Source organism: Moschus berezovskii, chromosome 1 (assembly GCF_049115385.1).
Source record: "Moschus berezovskii isolate FMDL1 chromosome 1, NW_MosBer_1.0, whole genome shotgun sequence".
In the NCBI taxonomy this organism is placed as follows: Eukaryota; Metazoa; Chordata; class Mammalia; order Artiodactyla; family Moschidae; genus Moschus; species Moschus berezovskii.
This window is the reverse complement of record NC_142460.1, coordinates 74,463,189-74,479,916: the sequence shown is the minus strand read 5'-3', so window position 1 is coordinate 74,479,916 and position 16,728 is coordinate 74,463,189. Positions and strand designations below refer to the sequence as shown.

Sequence of the window (16,728 nt, the reverse complement as noted above, 5' to 3'; positions counted from 1 at the left end):
CATATCTGAATGGTCTAGTGGTTTTCCCTACTTTCTTCAATTTAAGTCTGAATTTGGCAATAAAGAGTTCATGATCTGAGCCACAGTCAGCTCCTGGTCTTGTTTTTGCTAACTGTATACAGCTTCTCCATCTTTGGCTGCAAAGAATATAATCAATCTGATTTCGGTGTTGACCATCTGGTGATGTCCATGTGTAAAGTCTTCTCTTGTGTTGTTGGAAGAGGGTGTTTGCTATGACCAGTGCGTTCTCTTGGCAAAACTCTATTAGCCTTTGCCCTGCTTCATTTCGTGCTCCAAGGCCACATTTGCCTGTTACTCCAGGTGTTTCTTGACTTCCTCCTTTTGCATTCCAGTCCCCTATAATGAAAAGGACATCTTTTTGGGGGTTAGTTCTAAAAGGTCTTGTAGGTCTTCATAGAACCGTTCAACTTCGGCTTCTTCAGCATTACTGGTTGGGGCATAGACTTGGATTACTGTAATATTGAATGGTTTGCCTTGGAAAAGAACAGAAATCATTCTGTCGTTTTTAAGATTGCATCCAAGTACTGCATTTCGGACTCTCTTGTTGACCATGATGGCCACTCCATTTCTTCTAAGGAATTCCTGCCCACAATAGTAGATATAATAGTCATCTGAGTTAAATTCACCCATTTCAGTCCATCTTAGTTCACTGATTCCTAGAATGTCTATGTTCACTCTTGTCATCTCCTGTTTGACCACTTCCAATTTGCCTTGATTCATGGACCTAACATTCCAGGTTCCTATGCAATATTTCTCTTTACAGCATCAGACCTTGCTTCTATCACCAGTCACATCCACAACTGGGTATTTGTTTTGCTTTGGCTCCATCCCTTCATTCTTTCTGGAGTTATTTCTCCACTATCTCCAGTAGCATACTGGGCACCTACCGACCTGGGGAATTCCTTATTCAGTATCCTATCATTTTTCCTTTTAATACTGTTCATGGGGTTCTCAAGGCAAGAATATTGAAGTGGTTTGCCATTCCCTTCTCCAGTGGACCACATTCTGTCAGATCTCTCCACCATGACCCGGCCATCTTGGGTGGCCCCACACGGCATGGCTTAGTTTCATTGAATTAGACAGGGCTGTGGGCCACAGGACTGGAAAAGGTCAGTCTTCATTCCAATCCCAAAGAAAGGCAATGCCAAAGAATGCTCAAACTACCGCACAATTGCACTCATCTCACACGCTAGTAAAGTCATGCTCAAAATTCTCCAAGCCAGGCTTCAGCAGTATGTAAACCGTGAACTCCCAGATGTTCAAGCAGGTTTTGGAAAAGGCAGAGGCACCAGAGATCAAATTGCCAACATCCGCTGGATCATGGAGAAAGCAAGAGAGTTCCAGAAAAACATCTATTTCTGCTTCATTGACTATGCCAAAGCCTTTGACTGTGTGGATCACAATAAACTGTGGAACATTCTGAAAGAGATGGGAATCCCAGACCACCTGACCTGCCTCTTGAGAAACCTGTATGCAGGTCAGGAAGCAACAGTTAGAACTGGACATGGAACAACAGACTGGTTCCAAATAGGAAAAGGTGTATGTCAAGGTTGTATATTGTCACCTTGCTTATTTAACTTATATGCAGAGTACATCATGAGGAACGCTGGGCTGGAAGAAGCACAAGCTGGAATCAAGATTGCCTGGAGAAATATCAATAACTTCAGATATGCAGATGACACTACCCTTATGGCAGAAAGTGAAGAGGAACTCAAAAGCCTCTTGATGAAAGTGAAAGAGGAGAGTGAAAAGGTTGGCTTGAAGCTCAACATTCAGAAAACAAAGATCATGGCATCTGGTCCCATCACTTCATGGGAAATAGATGGAAAAACAGTGGAAACAGTGTCAGACTTTGTTTTTTTGGGCTCCAAAATCACTGCAGATGCTGATTGCAGCCATGAAATTAAAAGACGCTTGCTCCTTGGAAGGAAAGTTATGACCAACCTTGATAGTATATTAAAAAACAGAGACATTACTTTGCCAACCAAGGTCCGTCTAGTCAAGGCAATGGTTTTTCCCGTGGTCATGTATGGATGTGAGAGTTGGACTGTGAAGAAGGCTGACCGCCGAAGAATCGATGCTTTTGAACTGTGGTGTTGGAGAAGACTCTTGAGAGTCCCTTATACTGCAAGGAGATCCAACCAGTCCATTCTAGAGGAGATCAATCCTGGATGTTCATTGAAGGGACTGATGCTAAAGCTGAAACTGCAATACTTTGGCCACCTCATGCGACGAGTTGACTCACTGGAAAAGACTCTGATGCTTGGAAAGGTTGGGGGCAGGAGGAGAAGGGGACGACGGAGAATGAGATGGCTGGATGGCATCACCGACTCTGTGGACATGAGTTTGAGTGAACTGCGGGAGTTGGTGATGGACAGGGAGGCCTGGCGTGCTGTGATTCATGGGGTCGCGGAGAGTCGGACACGACTGAGCGACTGAACTGAACTGAACTGAACTGTGGGCCGTGTGATCAGATCGACTAGTTTCCTGTGATTATGATTTCAGTGTGTCTGCCCTTTAATGCCCCCTCCCAATACCTACCGTCTTATTTGGGTTTCTCTTACCTTGGTTGTGGAATCTCTCTTCACAGCTGCTCCACCAAAGTGCAGCTGCTGTACCTTACCTTGGACGAGGGGTATCTCCTCAAGGACGCCCCTCCTGACCTTGAACGTGAAGTGGCTCCTCTTGGCCCAACTGTGCCCGCACAGCCACCGCCTCTTGGACGTGGGACAGCTCCTTTTGGCCACCTCCCTGAGCTTGGGCGTGGGGTAGCTCCTCTCAGCCACGCTTCTGCACGTGGTCAGTTGCGCCACGGAGCCGGCGTCTCCCGCGTCTGCGCCGCCAGAGCGTCTCAGAATTTCCAAATCAAATTTATAATCAGCTTGTAGATCTCTATGAAAAAGTCTGTTGGGATTTTAACTGGGATTGTGTTGAATTTATAAATCAACTTGGGGAGAATTGAGACCTTGTATCAAGTGTTTCAATCCCTGAAGATGGTAGTTTTCTTCATATATTTATGTCATCTGTGTACTAAAAAAGGTTTTACTCCTACCTTTCCAAGCTGAATGCCTTTCACTTCTTTTTTTTTTTTTAATTTCACTGGCAAGAACATTGAATACAATATTGAATTGAAGCTATGATAGCAGACATTCTTGCCTCATTCCAGAACACAGTGGGAAAGTATTTAGTCTTTCACCAGGGTTTTTTTTTTTTTTTTTACTTTTTTTTTAATTAATTTATTTTTTATTGGAGGCAAATTATTTTACAATATTATATTGGTTGGTTTTGCCATACATTGACATGAATTCGCCCCGGGTTTACATAAGTTCCCCCTCCTGAACCCCCCTCCCACCTCCCTCCTCCCTTTATCCTCCCTCTGGGTCATCCCCGCATGCCAGCCCTGAGCATCCTATAACATGCATTGACCCTGAACTAGTGATTCGTTTCACATATGACAACATACGTGTTTCAATGCCATTCTCCCAAATCATCCCACCCTCACCCTCACCCAGAGTCCCAAAGACTGATCTATACATCTGTGTCTCTTTTGCTGTCTCGTATACAGGGTTATCATTTGCATCTTTCTAAATTCCATATATATGCGTTAGTATACTGTATTGGTGTTTTTCTTTCTGGCTTACTTCACTCTGTATAATAGGCTCCAGTTTCATCCACCTCATTAGAACTGATTCAAATGTATTCTTTTTAATGGCTGAATAATACTCCATTGTGTATATGTACCAAAGCTTTCTTATCCATTCGTCTGCTGATGGACATCTAGGTTGCTTCCATGTCCTGGCTATTATAAACAGTGCTGCAATGAACACTGGAGTACATGTGTCTCTTTCAATTCTGGTTTCCTCGGTGTGTATGCCCAGGAGTGCGATTGCTGGATCATATGGCAGTTCTATTTCCAGTTTTTTGAGGAATCTCCACACTGTTCTCCATAGTGGCTGTACTAGTTTGCATTCCCACCAATAGTGTAAGAGGGTTCCTTTCTCTCTACATCCTCTCCAGCATTTATTGCATGTAGACTTTTGGATAGCAGCCATTCTGACAGGTGTGAAATGGTATCTCATTGTGGTTTTGATTTGCATCTCTCTGATGATGAGGGATGTTGAGCATTTTTTCATGTGTTTGTTAGCCATCTGTATGTCTTCTTTGGAGAAATGTCTGTTTAGTTCTTTGGCCCATTTTTTGATTGGGTCATTTATTTTTCTGGAATTGAGCTGCAGGAGCTGCTTGTATATTTTGGAAATTAATCCTTTATCAGTTGCTTCATTTGCTATTATTTTCTCCCATTCTGAAGGCTGTCTTTTCACCTTTCTTATAGTTTCCTTTGCTGTGCAGAAGCTTTTGATTTTAATTAGGTCCCATTTGTTTATTTTTGTTTTTATTTCCAATATTCTGGGAGGTGGGTCATGGAGGATCCTGCTGTGATTTATGTCGGAGAGTGTTTTGCCTACCTTCTCCTCTAGGAGTTTTATAGTTTCTGGTCTTACATTTAGCTCTCTAATCCATTTTGAGTTTATTTTTGTGTATGGAGTTAGGAAGTGTTCTAGTTTCATTCTTTTACAAGTGGCTGACCAGTTTTCCCAGCACCACTTGTTAAAGAGACTGTCTTTTCTCCATTTTATATTCTTGCCTCCTTTGTCAAAGATGAGGTGTCCATAGGTGCGTGGATTTATCTCTGGGCTTTCTATTTTGTTCCATTGATCTATATTTCTGTCTTTATGCCAGTACCATACTGTCTTGATGACTGTGGCTTTGTAGTAGAGCCTGAAGTCCGGCAGGTTAATTCCCCCAGTTCCATTCTTCTTCCTCAAGATTGCTTTGGCTATTCGAGGTTTTTTGTATTTCCATATAAATTGTGAGATTATCTGTTCTAGTTCTGTGAAAAATATCGTTGGTAGCTTGATAGGGATTGCATTGAATGTATAAATTACTTTGGGTAGTATACTCATTTTTACAATATTTATTCTTCCAATCCATGAGCATGGTATATTTCTCCATCTATTAGTGTCCTCTTTGATTGCTTTTAGTAGTGTTTTATAGTTTTCTACGTACAAGTCTTTTGTTTCCTTAGGTAGATATATTCCTAAGTATTTAATTCTTTTCGTTGCAACAGTGAATGGAATAGTTTCCTTAATTTCTCTTTCTATTTTCTCATTATTAGTGTATAGGAATGCAAGGGATTTCTGTGTGTTGATTTTATATCCTGCAAAGTTACTGTAATCATTGATTAGTTCTAATAGTTTTCTGGTAGAGTCTCTAGGGTTTTCTGTGTAGAGGATCATGTCATCAGCGAACAGTGAAAGTTTTACTTCTTCTTGTCCAATTTGTATTCCTTTTACGTCTTTTTCTGCTCTGACTGCTGTGGCCAAAACTTCCAGAACTATGTTGAACAGTAGTGGTGAGAGTGGGCACCCTTGTCTTGTTCCTGACTTTAGGGGAAATGCTTTCAGTTTTTCACCATTGAGGATAATGTTTGCTGTGGGTTTGTCATATATAGCTTTTATTATGTTGAGGTATGTCCCTTCTATTCCCACTTTCTGGAGGGTTTTTATCATAAATGGATGTTGAATTTTGTCAAAGGCTTTCTCTGCATCTATTGAGATAATCATATGATTTTTATTTTTCAGTTTGTTAATGTGGTGTATTACGTTGATTGATTTGCGGATATTGAAGAATCCTTGCATTCCTGGGATAAAGCCCACTTAGTCATGATGTATGATCTTCTTAATATGTTGTTGGATTCTGATTGCTAGAATTTTGTTAAGGATTTTTGCATCTATGTTCATCAGTGATATTGGCCTGTAGTTTTCTTTTTTTGTGGGGTCTTTACCAGGTTTTGGGATTAGGGTGATGGTGGCCTCATAGAATGAGTTTGGAAGTTTCCCTTCCTCAGCAATTTTCTGGAAGAGTTTGAGTAGAATAGGTGTTAGCTCTTCTCTAAATTTTTGGTAGAATTCGGCTGTGAAGCCGTCTGGACCTGGGCTTTTGTTTGCTGGGAGATTTTTGATTACAGCTTCAATTTCCGTGCTTGTGATGGGTTTGTTCAGATTTTCTATTTCTTCCTGGTTCAGTTTTGGAAAGTTGTACTTTTCTAGGAATTTGTCCATTTTTTCCAGGTCATTCATTTTATTGCTATATAATTGCTGATAGTATTCTCTAATAATCCTTTGTATTTCTGTGTTGTCAGTTGTGATCTCTCCATTTTCATTTCTAATTTTATTGATTTGGTTCTTCTCCCTTTGTTTCTTGATAAGTCTGGCTAGTGGTTTGTCAATTTTATTTACCTTCTCAAAGAACCAGCTTTTGGCTTTGTTGATTTTTGCTATGGTCTCTTTTGTTTCTTTTGCATTTATCTCTGCCCTAATTTTCACTATTTCTTTCCTTCTACTGACCCTGGGGTTCTTCATTTCTTCCTTTTCTAGTTGCTTTAGATGTAGAGTTAGGTTATTTAGTTGACTTTTTTCTTGTTTCTTGATGTGTGCCTGTATTGCTATGAACTTCCCCCTTAGCACTGCTTTTACAGTGTCCCAGAGGTTTTGGGTTGTTGTGTTTTCATTTTCATTCATTTCTATGCATATTTTGATTTCTCTTTTGATTTCTTCTATGATTTGTTCATTATTCAGCAGCGTGTTGTTCAGCCTCCATATGTTGGCATTTTTAATAGTTTTTCTCCTGTAATTGAGATCTAATCTTACTGCATTGTGGTCAGAAAAGATGCATGGAATGATTTCAACTTTTTTGAATTTACCAAGGCTAGATTTATGGCCCAGGATGTGATCTATCCTGGAAAAGGTTCCGTGTGCGCTTGAGAAAAAGGTGAAATTCATTGTTTTGGGGTGAAATGTCCTATAGATATCTATTAGGTCTAACTGGTCTATTGTATCATTTAAAGTTTGTGTTTCCTTGTTAATTTTCTGTTTAGTTGATCTATCCATAGATGTAAGTGGGGTATTAAAATCTCCCACTATTATTGCATTGTTGTTAATTTCCCCTTTCATACTTGTTAGTAATTGTCTTACATATTGCGGTGCTCCTATGTTGGGTGCATAAATATTTATAATTGTTATATCTTCATCTTGGATTGATCCTTTGATCATTATGTAGTTTCCTTCTTTGTCTCTTTTCACAGCCTTTGTTTTAAAGTCTATTTTATCTGATATGAGTATTGCTACTCCTGCTTTCTTTTGGTCTCTATTTGCATGGAATATCTTTTTCCAGCCCTTCACTTTCAGTCTGTGTGTGTCCCTCGTTTTGAGGTGGGTCTCTTGCAGACAACATATATGGGGGTCTTGTTTTTGTATCCATTCAGCCAGCCTTTGTCTTTTGGTTGGGGCATTCAACCCATTTACGTTTAAGGTAATTATTGATAAGTACGATCCCGTAGCCATTTTCTTTATTGCTTTGGGTTCGAGTTTATACACCCTTTCTGTGTTTCCTGTCTAGAGAAGATCCTTTAGCATTTGTTGGAGAGCTGGTTTGGTAATGCTGAATTCTCTCAGCTTTTGCTTGTCTGTAAAGCTTTTGATTTCTCCTTCATATTTGAATGAGATCCTTGCTGGGTACAGTAGTCTGGGCTGTAGGTTATTTTCTTTCATCACTTTAAGTATGTCTTGCCATTCCCTCCTGGCCTGAAGAGTTTCTGTTGAAAGATCGGCTGTTATCCTTATGGGGATCCCCTTGTGTGTTATTTGCTGTTTTTCCCTTGCTGCTTTTAATATTTGTTCTTTGTGTTTGATCTTTGTTAATTTGATTAATATGTGTCTTGGAGTATTTCGCCTTGGGTTTATCTTGTTGGGGACTCTCTGGGTTTCTTGGACTTGGGTGATTATTTCTTTCCCTATTTTAGAGAAGTTTTCAACTATTATCTCCTCAAGTATTCTTTCATGGTCTTTCTTTTTGTCGTCTTCTTCTGGGATTCCTATGATTCGAATGTTGGAGCGTTTAACATTGTCCCAGAGGTCTCTAATATTGTTCTCATTTCTTTTAATTTGTTTTTCTTTTTTCCTCTCTGTTTCATTTATTTCTACAATTCTATCTTCTAACTCACTTATCCTGTCTTCTGCCTCTGTTATTCTACTGTTTGTTCCTTCCAGAGTGTTTCTGATCTCATCTATTGCATTATTCATTGTATATTGACTCTTTTTTATTTCCTCTAAGTCCTTATTAAACCTTTCTTCCATCTTCTCAATCTTTTTCTCCAGGTTATTTATCTGTAACTCCATTTTGCTTTCAAGATTTTGAATCATTTTCACTATCAAAATTCGAAATTCTTTATCAGGTAGATTCCCTATATCTTCCTCTTTTGTTTGTGTTGGTGGGCATTTATCTTGTTCCTTTACTTGCTGGGTATTTCTCTGCCTCTTCATCTTGCTTATATTGCTTTGCTTGGGGTGGCCTTTCCCTCTTCTGGCTGTTTGTGGAGTTCTCTTTATTATGTAGTTTCCTCGCTGTGTGTGGGGTTGGACAGGTGACTTGTCAAGGTTCCCTGGTTATGGAAGCTTGTGTCGGTGTTCTGGTGGGTGGAGCTGGATTCCTTCTCTCTGGAGTGCAATGAAGTGTCCAGTAATGAGTTATGAGATGTCAGTGGGTTTGAAGTGACTTTGGGCAGCCTGTATATTGAAGCTCAGGGCTAGTTTCCTGTGTTACTGGAGAATTTGCGTGGTATGTCTTGCTCTGGAACTTGTTGACCCTTGGGTGGTGCTTGGTTTTAGTGTAGGTATGGAGACGTATGATGAGCTCCTATCGATTAATGTTCCCTGGAGTTCTCAGGATTCGGGCTTAAGTCTCTTGCCTCTGGTTTTTGGTCTTATTCTTGGAGTAGCCTCTAGACGTCTCTATCTGTCATTTCCAAGGTGGTTCCCTCTGTTTTAGCTTCTGTTTGCTGGTCTCTTCAGTGTCTAATTTCCGCCCTGATACTAGGGGGTGGGTGGACACTTCTTAAGGCTCAGTTGTTCAGTCCTGTTTTGGGAAGGGAGGAACGCTGCAGACGAATATCTCTGGCATCTGTGGAGAGTGCTCGCAGCGTCTTGGCCACACTGGGTTTGCCCCCGCTCACAGCACGTATGCTGTCCCAGTCTACAATGCACAGGCTCTAGGTTGCTCTGCGGGAACTGTCCGAGGCCAGTGCCGGGTTGTATGCACTTCCCAGGTCTGAGTGGCTCAAGTTCAGGTTCTCAGGTACTCCACAAAGGCGCAGACTTGGTTGGGCCTGCGTTTTGTGCCTTCCCTGGTCCGAGCAGTTCAGGGGACCAGGTGTTTGGCAAGCGCCGTCCCTGCGACTTATCGCCTCCCCAGTCCCCGCCACTCGGTTTTCTGGGTGTACAACCGGCGCACCTTCTCAGGGGGATATCGACCGGCCCGAGCCCAAGAAGTCCTGATTAGCAACAAGCCTGTCTGCAGTTTGTATCAGATGCCTTTCTGGGGCCACGGTTGCCCGCTCCGGCTCTGGCTGCACTCCCTGCCTGTCTCAGCAGGGGATGGGGGATGGGCCGACCGCAGCCGGCTCGCTGTGCTCAGTCCTTTATTCTGTGAGCGAGGCTGGCCGAGTCTTAGGTTAGAGCTTTCCGCCTTTTCGTGGGGAAGCTATCCCACAGTCTGCTTTGCTCTCCCCAGTTCTCTCAAATTGTTCTCGCGGCATTCAAGCCCAGTCCTCTCTCTAAGCAGTTCAGCCGGCTCCTCCCTGCCCAGCCCCCGCCTGCTAATGGCGTATGCAGGCGTCTGCACTGCTTCTCCGCTGGGAGTTACCGTTTGGTGGGTAGTCTGTGGGTTTTAAAAAAATCTTAAAAAAAAAAGAGGGTTATGTGGCCCTCTGATCTTCCAAGGCTCGCCACAGATTCGCCAGTGAGAGTGTTTCCTGGTGTTTGGAAACTTCTCTCTTTTTAAAGCCTCCCTTCCTGGGACGGAGCTCTGTCCTTACTTCGTCTCGCTTTTTATCTTTTATGTTTTTTCCTACCTCCTTTCAAAGACAGTGGGCTGCTTTTCTGGGTGCCTGATGTCCTCTTCCAGCATTCAGAAGTTGTTTTGTGGACTTTACTCCGCGTTCAAATGTTCTTTTGATGAATTTGTGGAGGAGAGAGTGGTCTCGCCGTCCTATTCCTCCGCCATCTTGTTCCTTCCCCCCAGGGTTTTTAAAATAAGGTCACGTTGTGCTTTAGTTGCTCAGTGATGTCTGACTCTACGCGACCCCATGGACTGTAGCCCACCAGGCTCCTCTGTCCATGGGGATTCTCCAGGCAAGAATACTGCAGTGGGTTGCCATGCCCTCCTCCAGGGGATCTTTCCAACCCAGGGATTGAACCCAGGTCTCCTACATTGCAGGCAGATTCTTTACCATCTGAGCCATCAGGGAAGCCCTAAATAAAGTTAGGTTCTTTATTTAAGATTATTCTTATTTCCTGAGGTAAGACTGTATTTGATATAAACTCACAACTAACTGCTTTTGCTGCCTCCCATAGGTTTTAGATAACTGGGTTTTTTTGTTTCCTCTTTGATTTCTTCAGTGACCCATTGGTGGTTTAATAACATATGGTTCAGCCCACATATGTTTGTGTTTTTTACAGTTTTTCCTTGTAGTTGACTTCTTAACTCATAGTCTTGTGATCAGAAAAGATGCTTGATATAATTTCAATTTTCCTAAATTTACCAAGGCTCACGTTGTGGCCCAGTATGCAATTAGTTCCTGGAGAGTGTTCCATGTGCACTTGAGAATAATATATATTCTGCTGCTTTTGGATGGAATGCTCTATAAACATCAGTTAAGTCCATCTGGTCTAATGCATCTTTTAAGGTCTATGTTTCCTTACTTATTTTCTGCCTGGGTGATCTGTCTACTGATGAAAATGGGGTGTTACAGTCACCCACTATTATTGTATTACGAGTGATTCCTCCTTCATGGCTTTTAGCATTTACCTTTTATACTGACGTGCTCCTATGTTAGATACATACATATTTATAGTTGTCATATCTTCTTGGATTATTGATCCCTTCAGCATTATGTAGTGTTCTTCTTTGTCTCTTGTTAATCTTTATGTTAAAGTCTATTTTTTCTGATGTGAGTACTGCTACACCAGCTTTCTTATGATTTCCATTTGCATGGATACCTTTTACTCTCCCCTCACTTTCAGTCTGTATGTGTCCTTGGATCTGAAGTGGGTCTCTTGTAGACAGCATATATATAGGTCTTGTTTTTCTATCCATTCAGCCAATCTGTGTCTTTTGGTTGAAATATTTGATACATTTTTAAGGTAATTACCAATTATGTGTTCCTATTGCCATCTTATTTATTGTTTTGGATTTGTTTTTATAGGTATTTTCTCTTCCCTCCCTCTTTTGTTTTCTTCTTGTGTGATTTGATGATTATCTGTAGTGTTGTTTGGACTACTTTTTTGTTTTTTATCTATTGTATATTTTTGGTTTGCAGTTACCACAAGGTTTTAATGTAGCAGGCTATATGCTGCCGCTACTGCTAAGTTGCTTCAGTCGTGTCTGACTCTGTGCGACCCCATAGACAGCAGCCCACCAGGCTCCCCTGTCCCTGGGATTCTTCAGGCAAGAACACTGGAGTGGGTTGCCATTTCCTTCTCCAATGCATGAAAGTGAAAAGTGAAAGTGAAGTTGCTCAGTTGTGTCCGACTCTTAGCGACCCCATGGACTGCAGCCTACCAGGCTCCTCCGTCCATGGGATTTTCCAGACAAGAGCACTGGAGTGGGTTGCCATTGCCTTCTCCAGCAGGCTATATATATACATACATATACTCACACACATATAAGACTGCTTTAAGTTGATGGTCTTTTAATTTCAAATGCATTTTCAATATCTTGCATTTGCACTCTCTTGATTGCTGCTTTTTATATCATATTTATGTGTGGATGGTTCCCTACCTGAGAGGTTGTGTGTGTGGATGATTCTTACCTGAGAAGCTATGTGATAAGGGATTAAGGTATTCCAGGAGCATTTTATAAATGTAGAGGAGTTTTGCTAAATTTTGAATCTGGTAAAAAAGATTAACCATAAAATAAAATTAATCATCTGTACTAGGACACTATTGAGAGTAAAAGGGAGCACTATTAATATGTCAAGACAACAGGCATTAATTGGAACCATCCTAAGCAAACCAAGACATCTGAGGGAAAAGTCAAATTTTTCTTATTATATTGTATCACTATTATATATATTTTTATGTATTCAATACCATGTACATAGCCCAAAATAATCATATTTACCATTTGTTTCATTTTATTTTGACTATATTATTTAAAATAATATTTGTGTATACAGTCAGTCCAGAATGGGGAGACCACTATGACGAACTGGAAGAGAACACCATCTAAGGCACAGAGATTTGCATTCAAATCCTAGAATGCCACTTCACAGCTGTGACCTCAGACAAAATATACCCTTAGTTGAGCCTCAGTTTCATCGTCTGCAAAATAAAAAGGATAGTATCCACTTTAAAGTTATTGGTGGATCAAACAAAGTAACATTTGATCAAGGAGGTGTCCCATAAAAGCTGGAAAATGTTATTATACACATGGACAATGAATATAAAGGAAAATACTACAAGACATATCTGACAGCAGCTGCAGTGATGTTACATTACAGGAGGTGTACAGATTCTAAAGTAAATATTACTACTTCTCTCACTGAATTTCTGTGCAGTATGGTGTTCTGGGTCCTTCAGCAGCCACAGGCATGACAGCAATCATTGTTTATAACAGAATGACGGCTACAGTTGTCTTTATTGTTAAATCTCAAAAAGAAAAAAATACCATTACTGTTAGCATCTGCAGAGCTGGACATGACATTCAAGAGCATGTTCCTACTACATTCTCACTATATATCAGCTACCCTGTTAAGTTCTCTGGCCCCATCTTTGGAGCTAAGAACAGCAGGTCAGCACCAATACAGCCTTGCAGCTTGAGTTTATGGAGCAAACACGTGACTTACTGAGTATCAGGACTCTCTCAAATATTAGGACTGGCTCAGCCACTATTTAACCGCATGATCTAGGGCAAGCTGTTCCTGTAAAATGAAGCAATAGACCAAAGGATCAATAAAGACCCTATAAACTCTGACATTCTATGAGTCTAAGATATTCTTGATATTTTACAAGTATAGATGGCTGACTTCTTGGATATCTTCCTACCCTTTCTCACAAGAGAAGATAAAGTTTAAGCACAATTAAACAGAAAGAGATGTTTGAAAGAGATTTCAAGTAGTTTTAGGATATAGTTACAGTGATAAACACAAAATAATAGGCATTAAGAAACATTTATTCTTTCCCACATGAAAGTGTAAATACAATTGTAAACATATACTAAAAAATGTTTTACAAGGTAATCTGCTATATGACCATGACCTTGAGGTGTCAGACGAGATAATTATTAAAGGCCCTGTAAGTTCTGAATTGTATAATTCTAAGACTTTATTGGCACTTAACAAGTCTAGATGACTGCCTTCACTTTGGGGTATTTTCTTTCACATTTTCCAGTCTATTCTCATTAGAGAAAAAAACAACATACAATTTCAGAAACAGTAATTTTAAGTAGAGATTTAAAATAACTTCAAGATATATTTATAGTGAAATATACAGGTAAAATAGTTGCTGAGTCAGGAAAGATTTATTCACAGAATGGATTTCATTAATTTATGGAAAATAATACGAACCAAGTAACATTTCTCTTACAAGGTAACTGAATTCTTTTATTAATAATTTTGTAGCCAGAGACATGTACAACACAACATTTACATAGTACTAATTTCAAAATAGATTTTTGACCTCTAAGAATGAAAGTTCTCAGTGACAAGCTTTAAATGTGCCACTTAGCTCAGTGGGTGTCAACTCTGTCATAAGAGACAACTACACACAAACAGGACACCACCCATGCACGAGAAAGTGAAATTAGAAACTTTTAAGGCTGAAAAAAAAATTCCTCCAAAGTATAAATGATTAAGGTCCAAAAAGCATGTTTACAAAGTTATTCAAATGAGCAAATGACTTAATTTGCATACTAATTTTCTTACTGCTTCCTGATTTCTAATTTGGGGGGGTTTTTATGGTGTATATACTGTGCAAGACATTGAGAACAGTCACAATTATCAGGCATGGTCCCAGTGGTATGCTGGTAAATCTTTAATAACAAGCTCTTGGGGGGAAGGGAAAAAAAGCCCTTATCTACAGCATTCACCAATTTCTGTGGTGTAAAATACTCCCACTATACCAGATTTCAAGCTAACAGTTTGAATAACTGTAACAAAATTCCTGAAACTAAGAATCATCTCTCACAAACCAGTACGGTATATAAGCCAGCTCCAAGACATCAGTGGTTGGTCATCACCCTCACGTAGCTCATAATCTATTCACAGGTACATATTTTAGAGAATAGGAAAGAATGGGGAAGATAGAGCTAAAATATAAATAAATAACATATTTTATAAGCAATTTTAAAAGTTAAAAGGAACACTAAAATCTGAGGAATTTTCTTACTCTTGTTTACATTTACTTCAGGAAATTAAAGTGTAGCATATTCAGGAGAAAGTAAAGGATGACTGGAATAAGGAAAAGAGAAGACATCCTAAGATACAAGGCAACAGTAATCACGTTTAAGTTGGAAGAAAAGATCTACTAAAATATGGGCAAATCTAACGTAACTTTCAAAATTTTATCTTCTTTAAACCCTTTCAGTTCAGTTCATAGTCCTGAAGATTTGTCCTCTCCTCTTTGGCTGCAGCTTTAATGAGATTAACTAGCTTATTTTTAATAATATTGAAGAACATACTGCTTCACATCACTCATACTGTCAGCTCAAATAAGTGGAAAACTAAATTCTGGAGTCTGAAAATTGAACCTCCTTTGCATAGTCACCCTGCTGAATCAGATCTTGGGCAAGGGCCGGCTGGGGTGACCTGGAAATTCTTCTGGTAGCAAAACGTGGAGTCTGCAGGTTGGGCATGTCCCCTGTTGCATCAACCAAGGTCTAATGCACTAAGGAGCAAAAAGATTCATGTCAGTCACTCAGATTTAGCCTAGCAGAGGCAGGTGTTACTCTACACATCAGGGTTGCCAACCAATATGTCTTCTGATGGACTGGTGGATTGCCAAGAAAACTGCTGCAGTCAAGGCATTTTGTCCATGGTTTGCTGAGCAATATAGTTGGTAACAGGACAACACCTTTCAGCCAGTTTATTCTAATAAGTTCGTTTCTCCAACCCCAATCTTCAGGTAGATTAGCACTTCTTCCTAACAAGGAAGTTGAGGAAACCTGCTATATTTTTTTCTGTTTATTATCTATTATTCTAATTGATAATCTAGAAAAAGTCATATCTAAATATACAAATGTCACAAATATGTTGTATCAAGTACTTATGGTGTTTGAAGTTAAAATCTTTAGATAATGGGTATACTTTTAAGATCGCCTTTCTTTGGTGATAATGGTAGTATTCTTTGGCTATGAACTATCTATTAAGTTATTTGTTTGAATACTGACTCTCCAAAAACAAATCATTTTACCTGAATGAATAATGGAGAGCCTAGCTAGATGAGAGAGTATTAAGAGTATGAAGAATAGGCAGTAGACATGAGGCCCATTAACTCTATCCCTAGACAGTAACCTAAATGAATTACTTGCTTTCTATTCAGTGAGTGATGGCAAAGAATAACACAAGTTTGTGAAACATTTATTTTCTAAACAGATCTTTAGGAAAATCAGACTGGACCTGGAACAACAGACTGGTTCCAAATAGGAAAAGAGTACATCAAGGCTGTATATTGTCACCCTGCTTACTTAACTCATATGCAGAGTACATCATGAGAAATGCTGGGCTGGATGAAGCACAAGCTGGAATCAAGATTGCTGGGAGAAATATCAATAACCTCAGATATGCAGATGACACCACCCTTATGGCAGAAAGTGAAGAGGAACTAAACAGCCTCTTGATGAAAGTGAAAGAGGAGAGTGAAAAAGCTGGCTTAAAGCTCAACATTCCAAAAACTAAGATCATGGCATCTGGCCCCATCACTTCATGGCAAATAGATGGGGAAACAGTGAGAGACTTTATTTTTTTGGCTCCAAAATCACTGCAGATGATGACTGCAGCCATGAAATTAAAAGACGCTTACTCCTTGGAAGGAAAGTTATGATCAACCTAGATAGCATATTAAAAAGCAGAGACATTACTTTGCCAACAAAGGTCCGTCCAGTCAAAGCTATGGTTTTTCTAGTAGTCATGAATGGATGTGAGAGTTGTAAAGAAAGCTGAGTGCCAGAGAATTGATGCTTTTGAACTGTGGTGTTGGAGAAGACTCTTGAGAGTCCCTTGGACTGCAAGGAGATCCAACCAGTTCATCCTAAAGGAGATCAGTCCTGAGTGTTCATTGGACTGATGTTGAAGATGAAACTCCAGTACTTTGGCCACCTGATGTGAAAACTGACTCACTGGAAAAGACCTTGATGATGGGAAAGATTGAAGGCAGGAGGAGAAGGGGACAACAGAGGATGAGATGGCTGGATGGCATCACCGACTCAATGGACATGAGTTTGGGTAAACTCTGGGATTTGGTGATGGACAGGGAGGCCTGGTGTGCTGCAGTCCATGGGGTTGCAAAAAGTTGGACACGACTGAGCGACTCAAATACCATCTGGAGATCATTTAGGATTAGTCATTCTATGCATATCTCTTAACAGAGCAGATGA

General features: G+C 40.1%; 1 protein-coding gene across 8 annotated transcripts in view; it reads right to left on the bottom strand.

Moving 5' to 3' along the window:
* Positions 1-12,245: 12,245 nt before the first annotated feature.
* DZIP3 (DAZ interacting zinc finger protein 3) overlaps positions 12,246-16,728 on the bottom strand; it is a 127,194-nt gene continuing 122,711 nt past the window's right edge. For 5 of the 8 annotated variants that reach the window (XM_055420344.2, XM_055420053.2, XM_055420431.2 and 2 more), the window contains one exon: positions 12,246-15,020. In XM_055420344.2, the coding sequence (XP_055276319.2) occupies positions 14,910-15,020 (111 nt within the window). In that variant the 3' untranslated portion in view covers positions 12,246-14,909. The remainder of the gene's footprint in view (positions 15,021-16,728) is intronic. The other 3 variants (XM_055420510.2, XM_055420583.2, XM_088836821.1) reach the window with 1 other exon arrangement.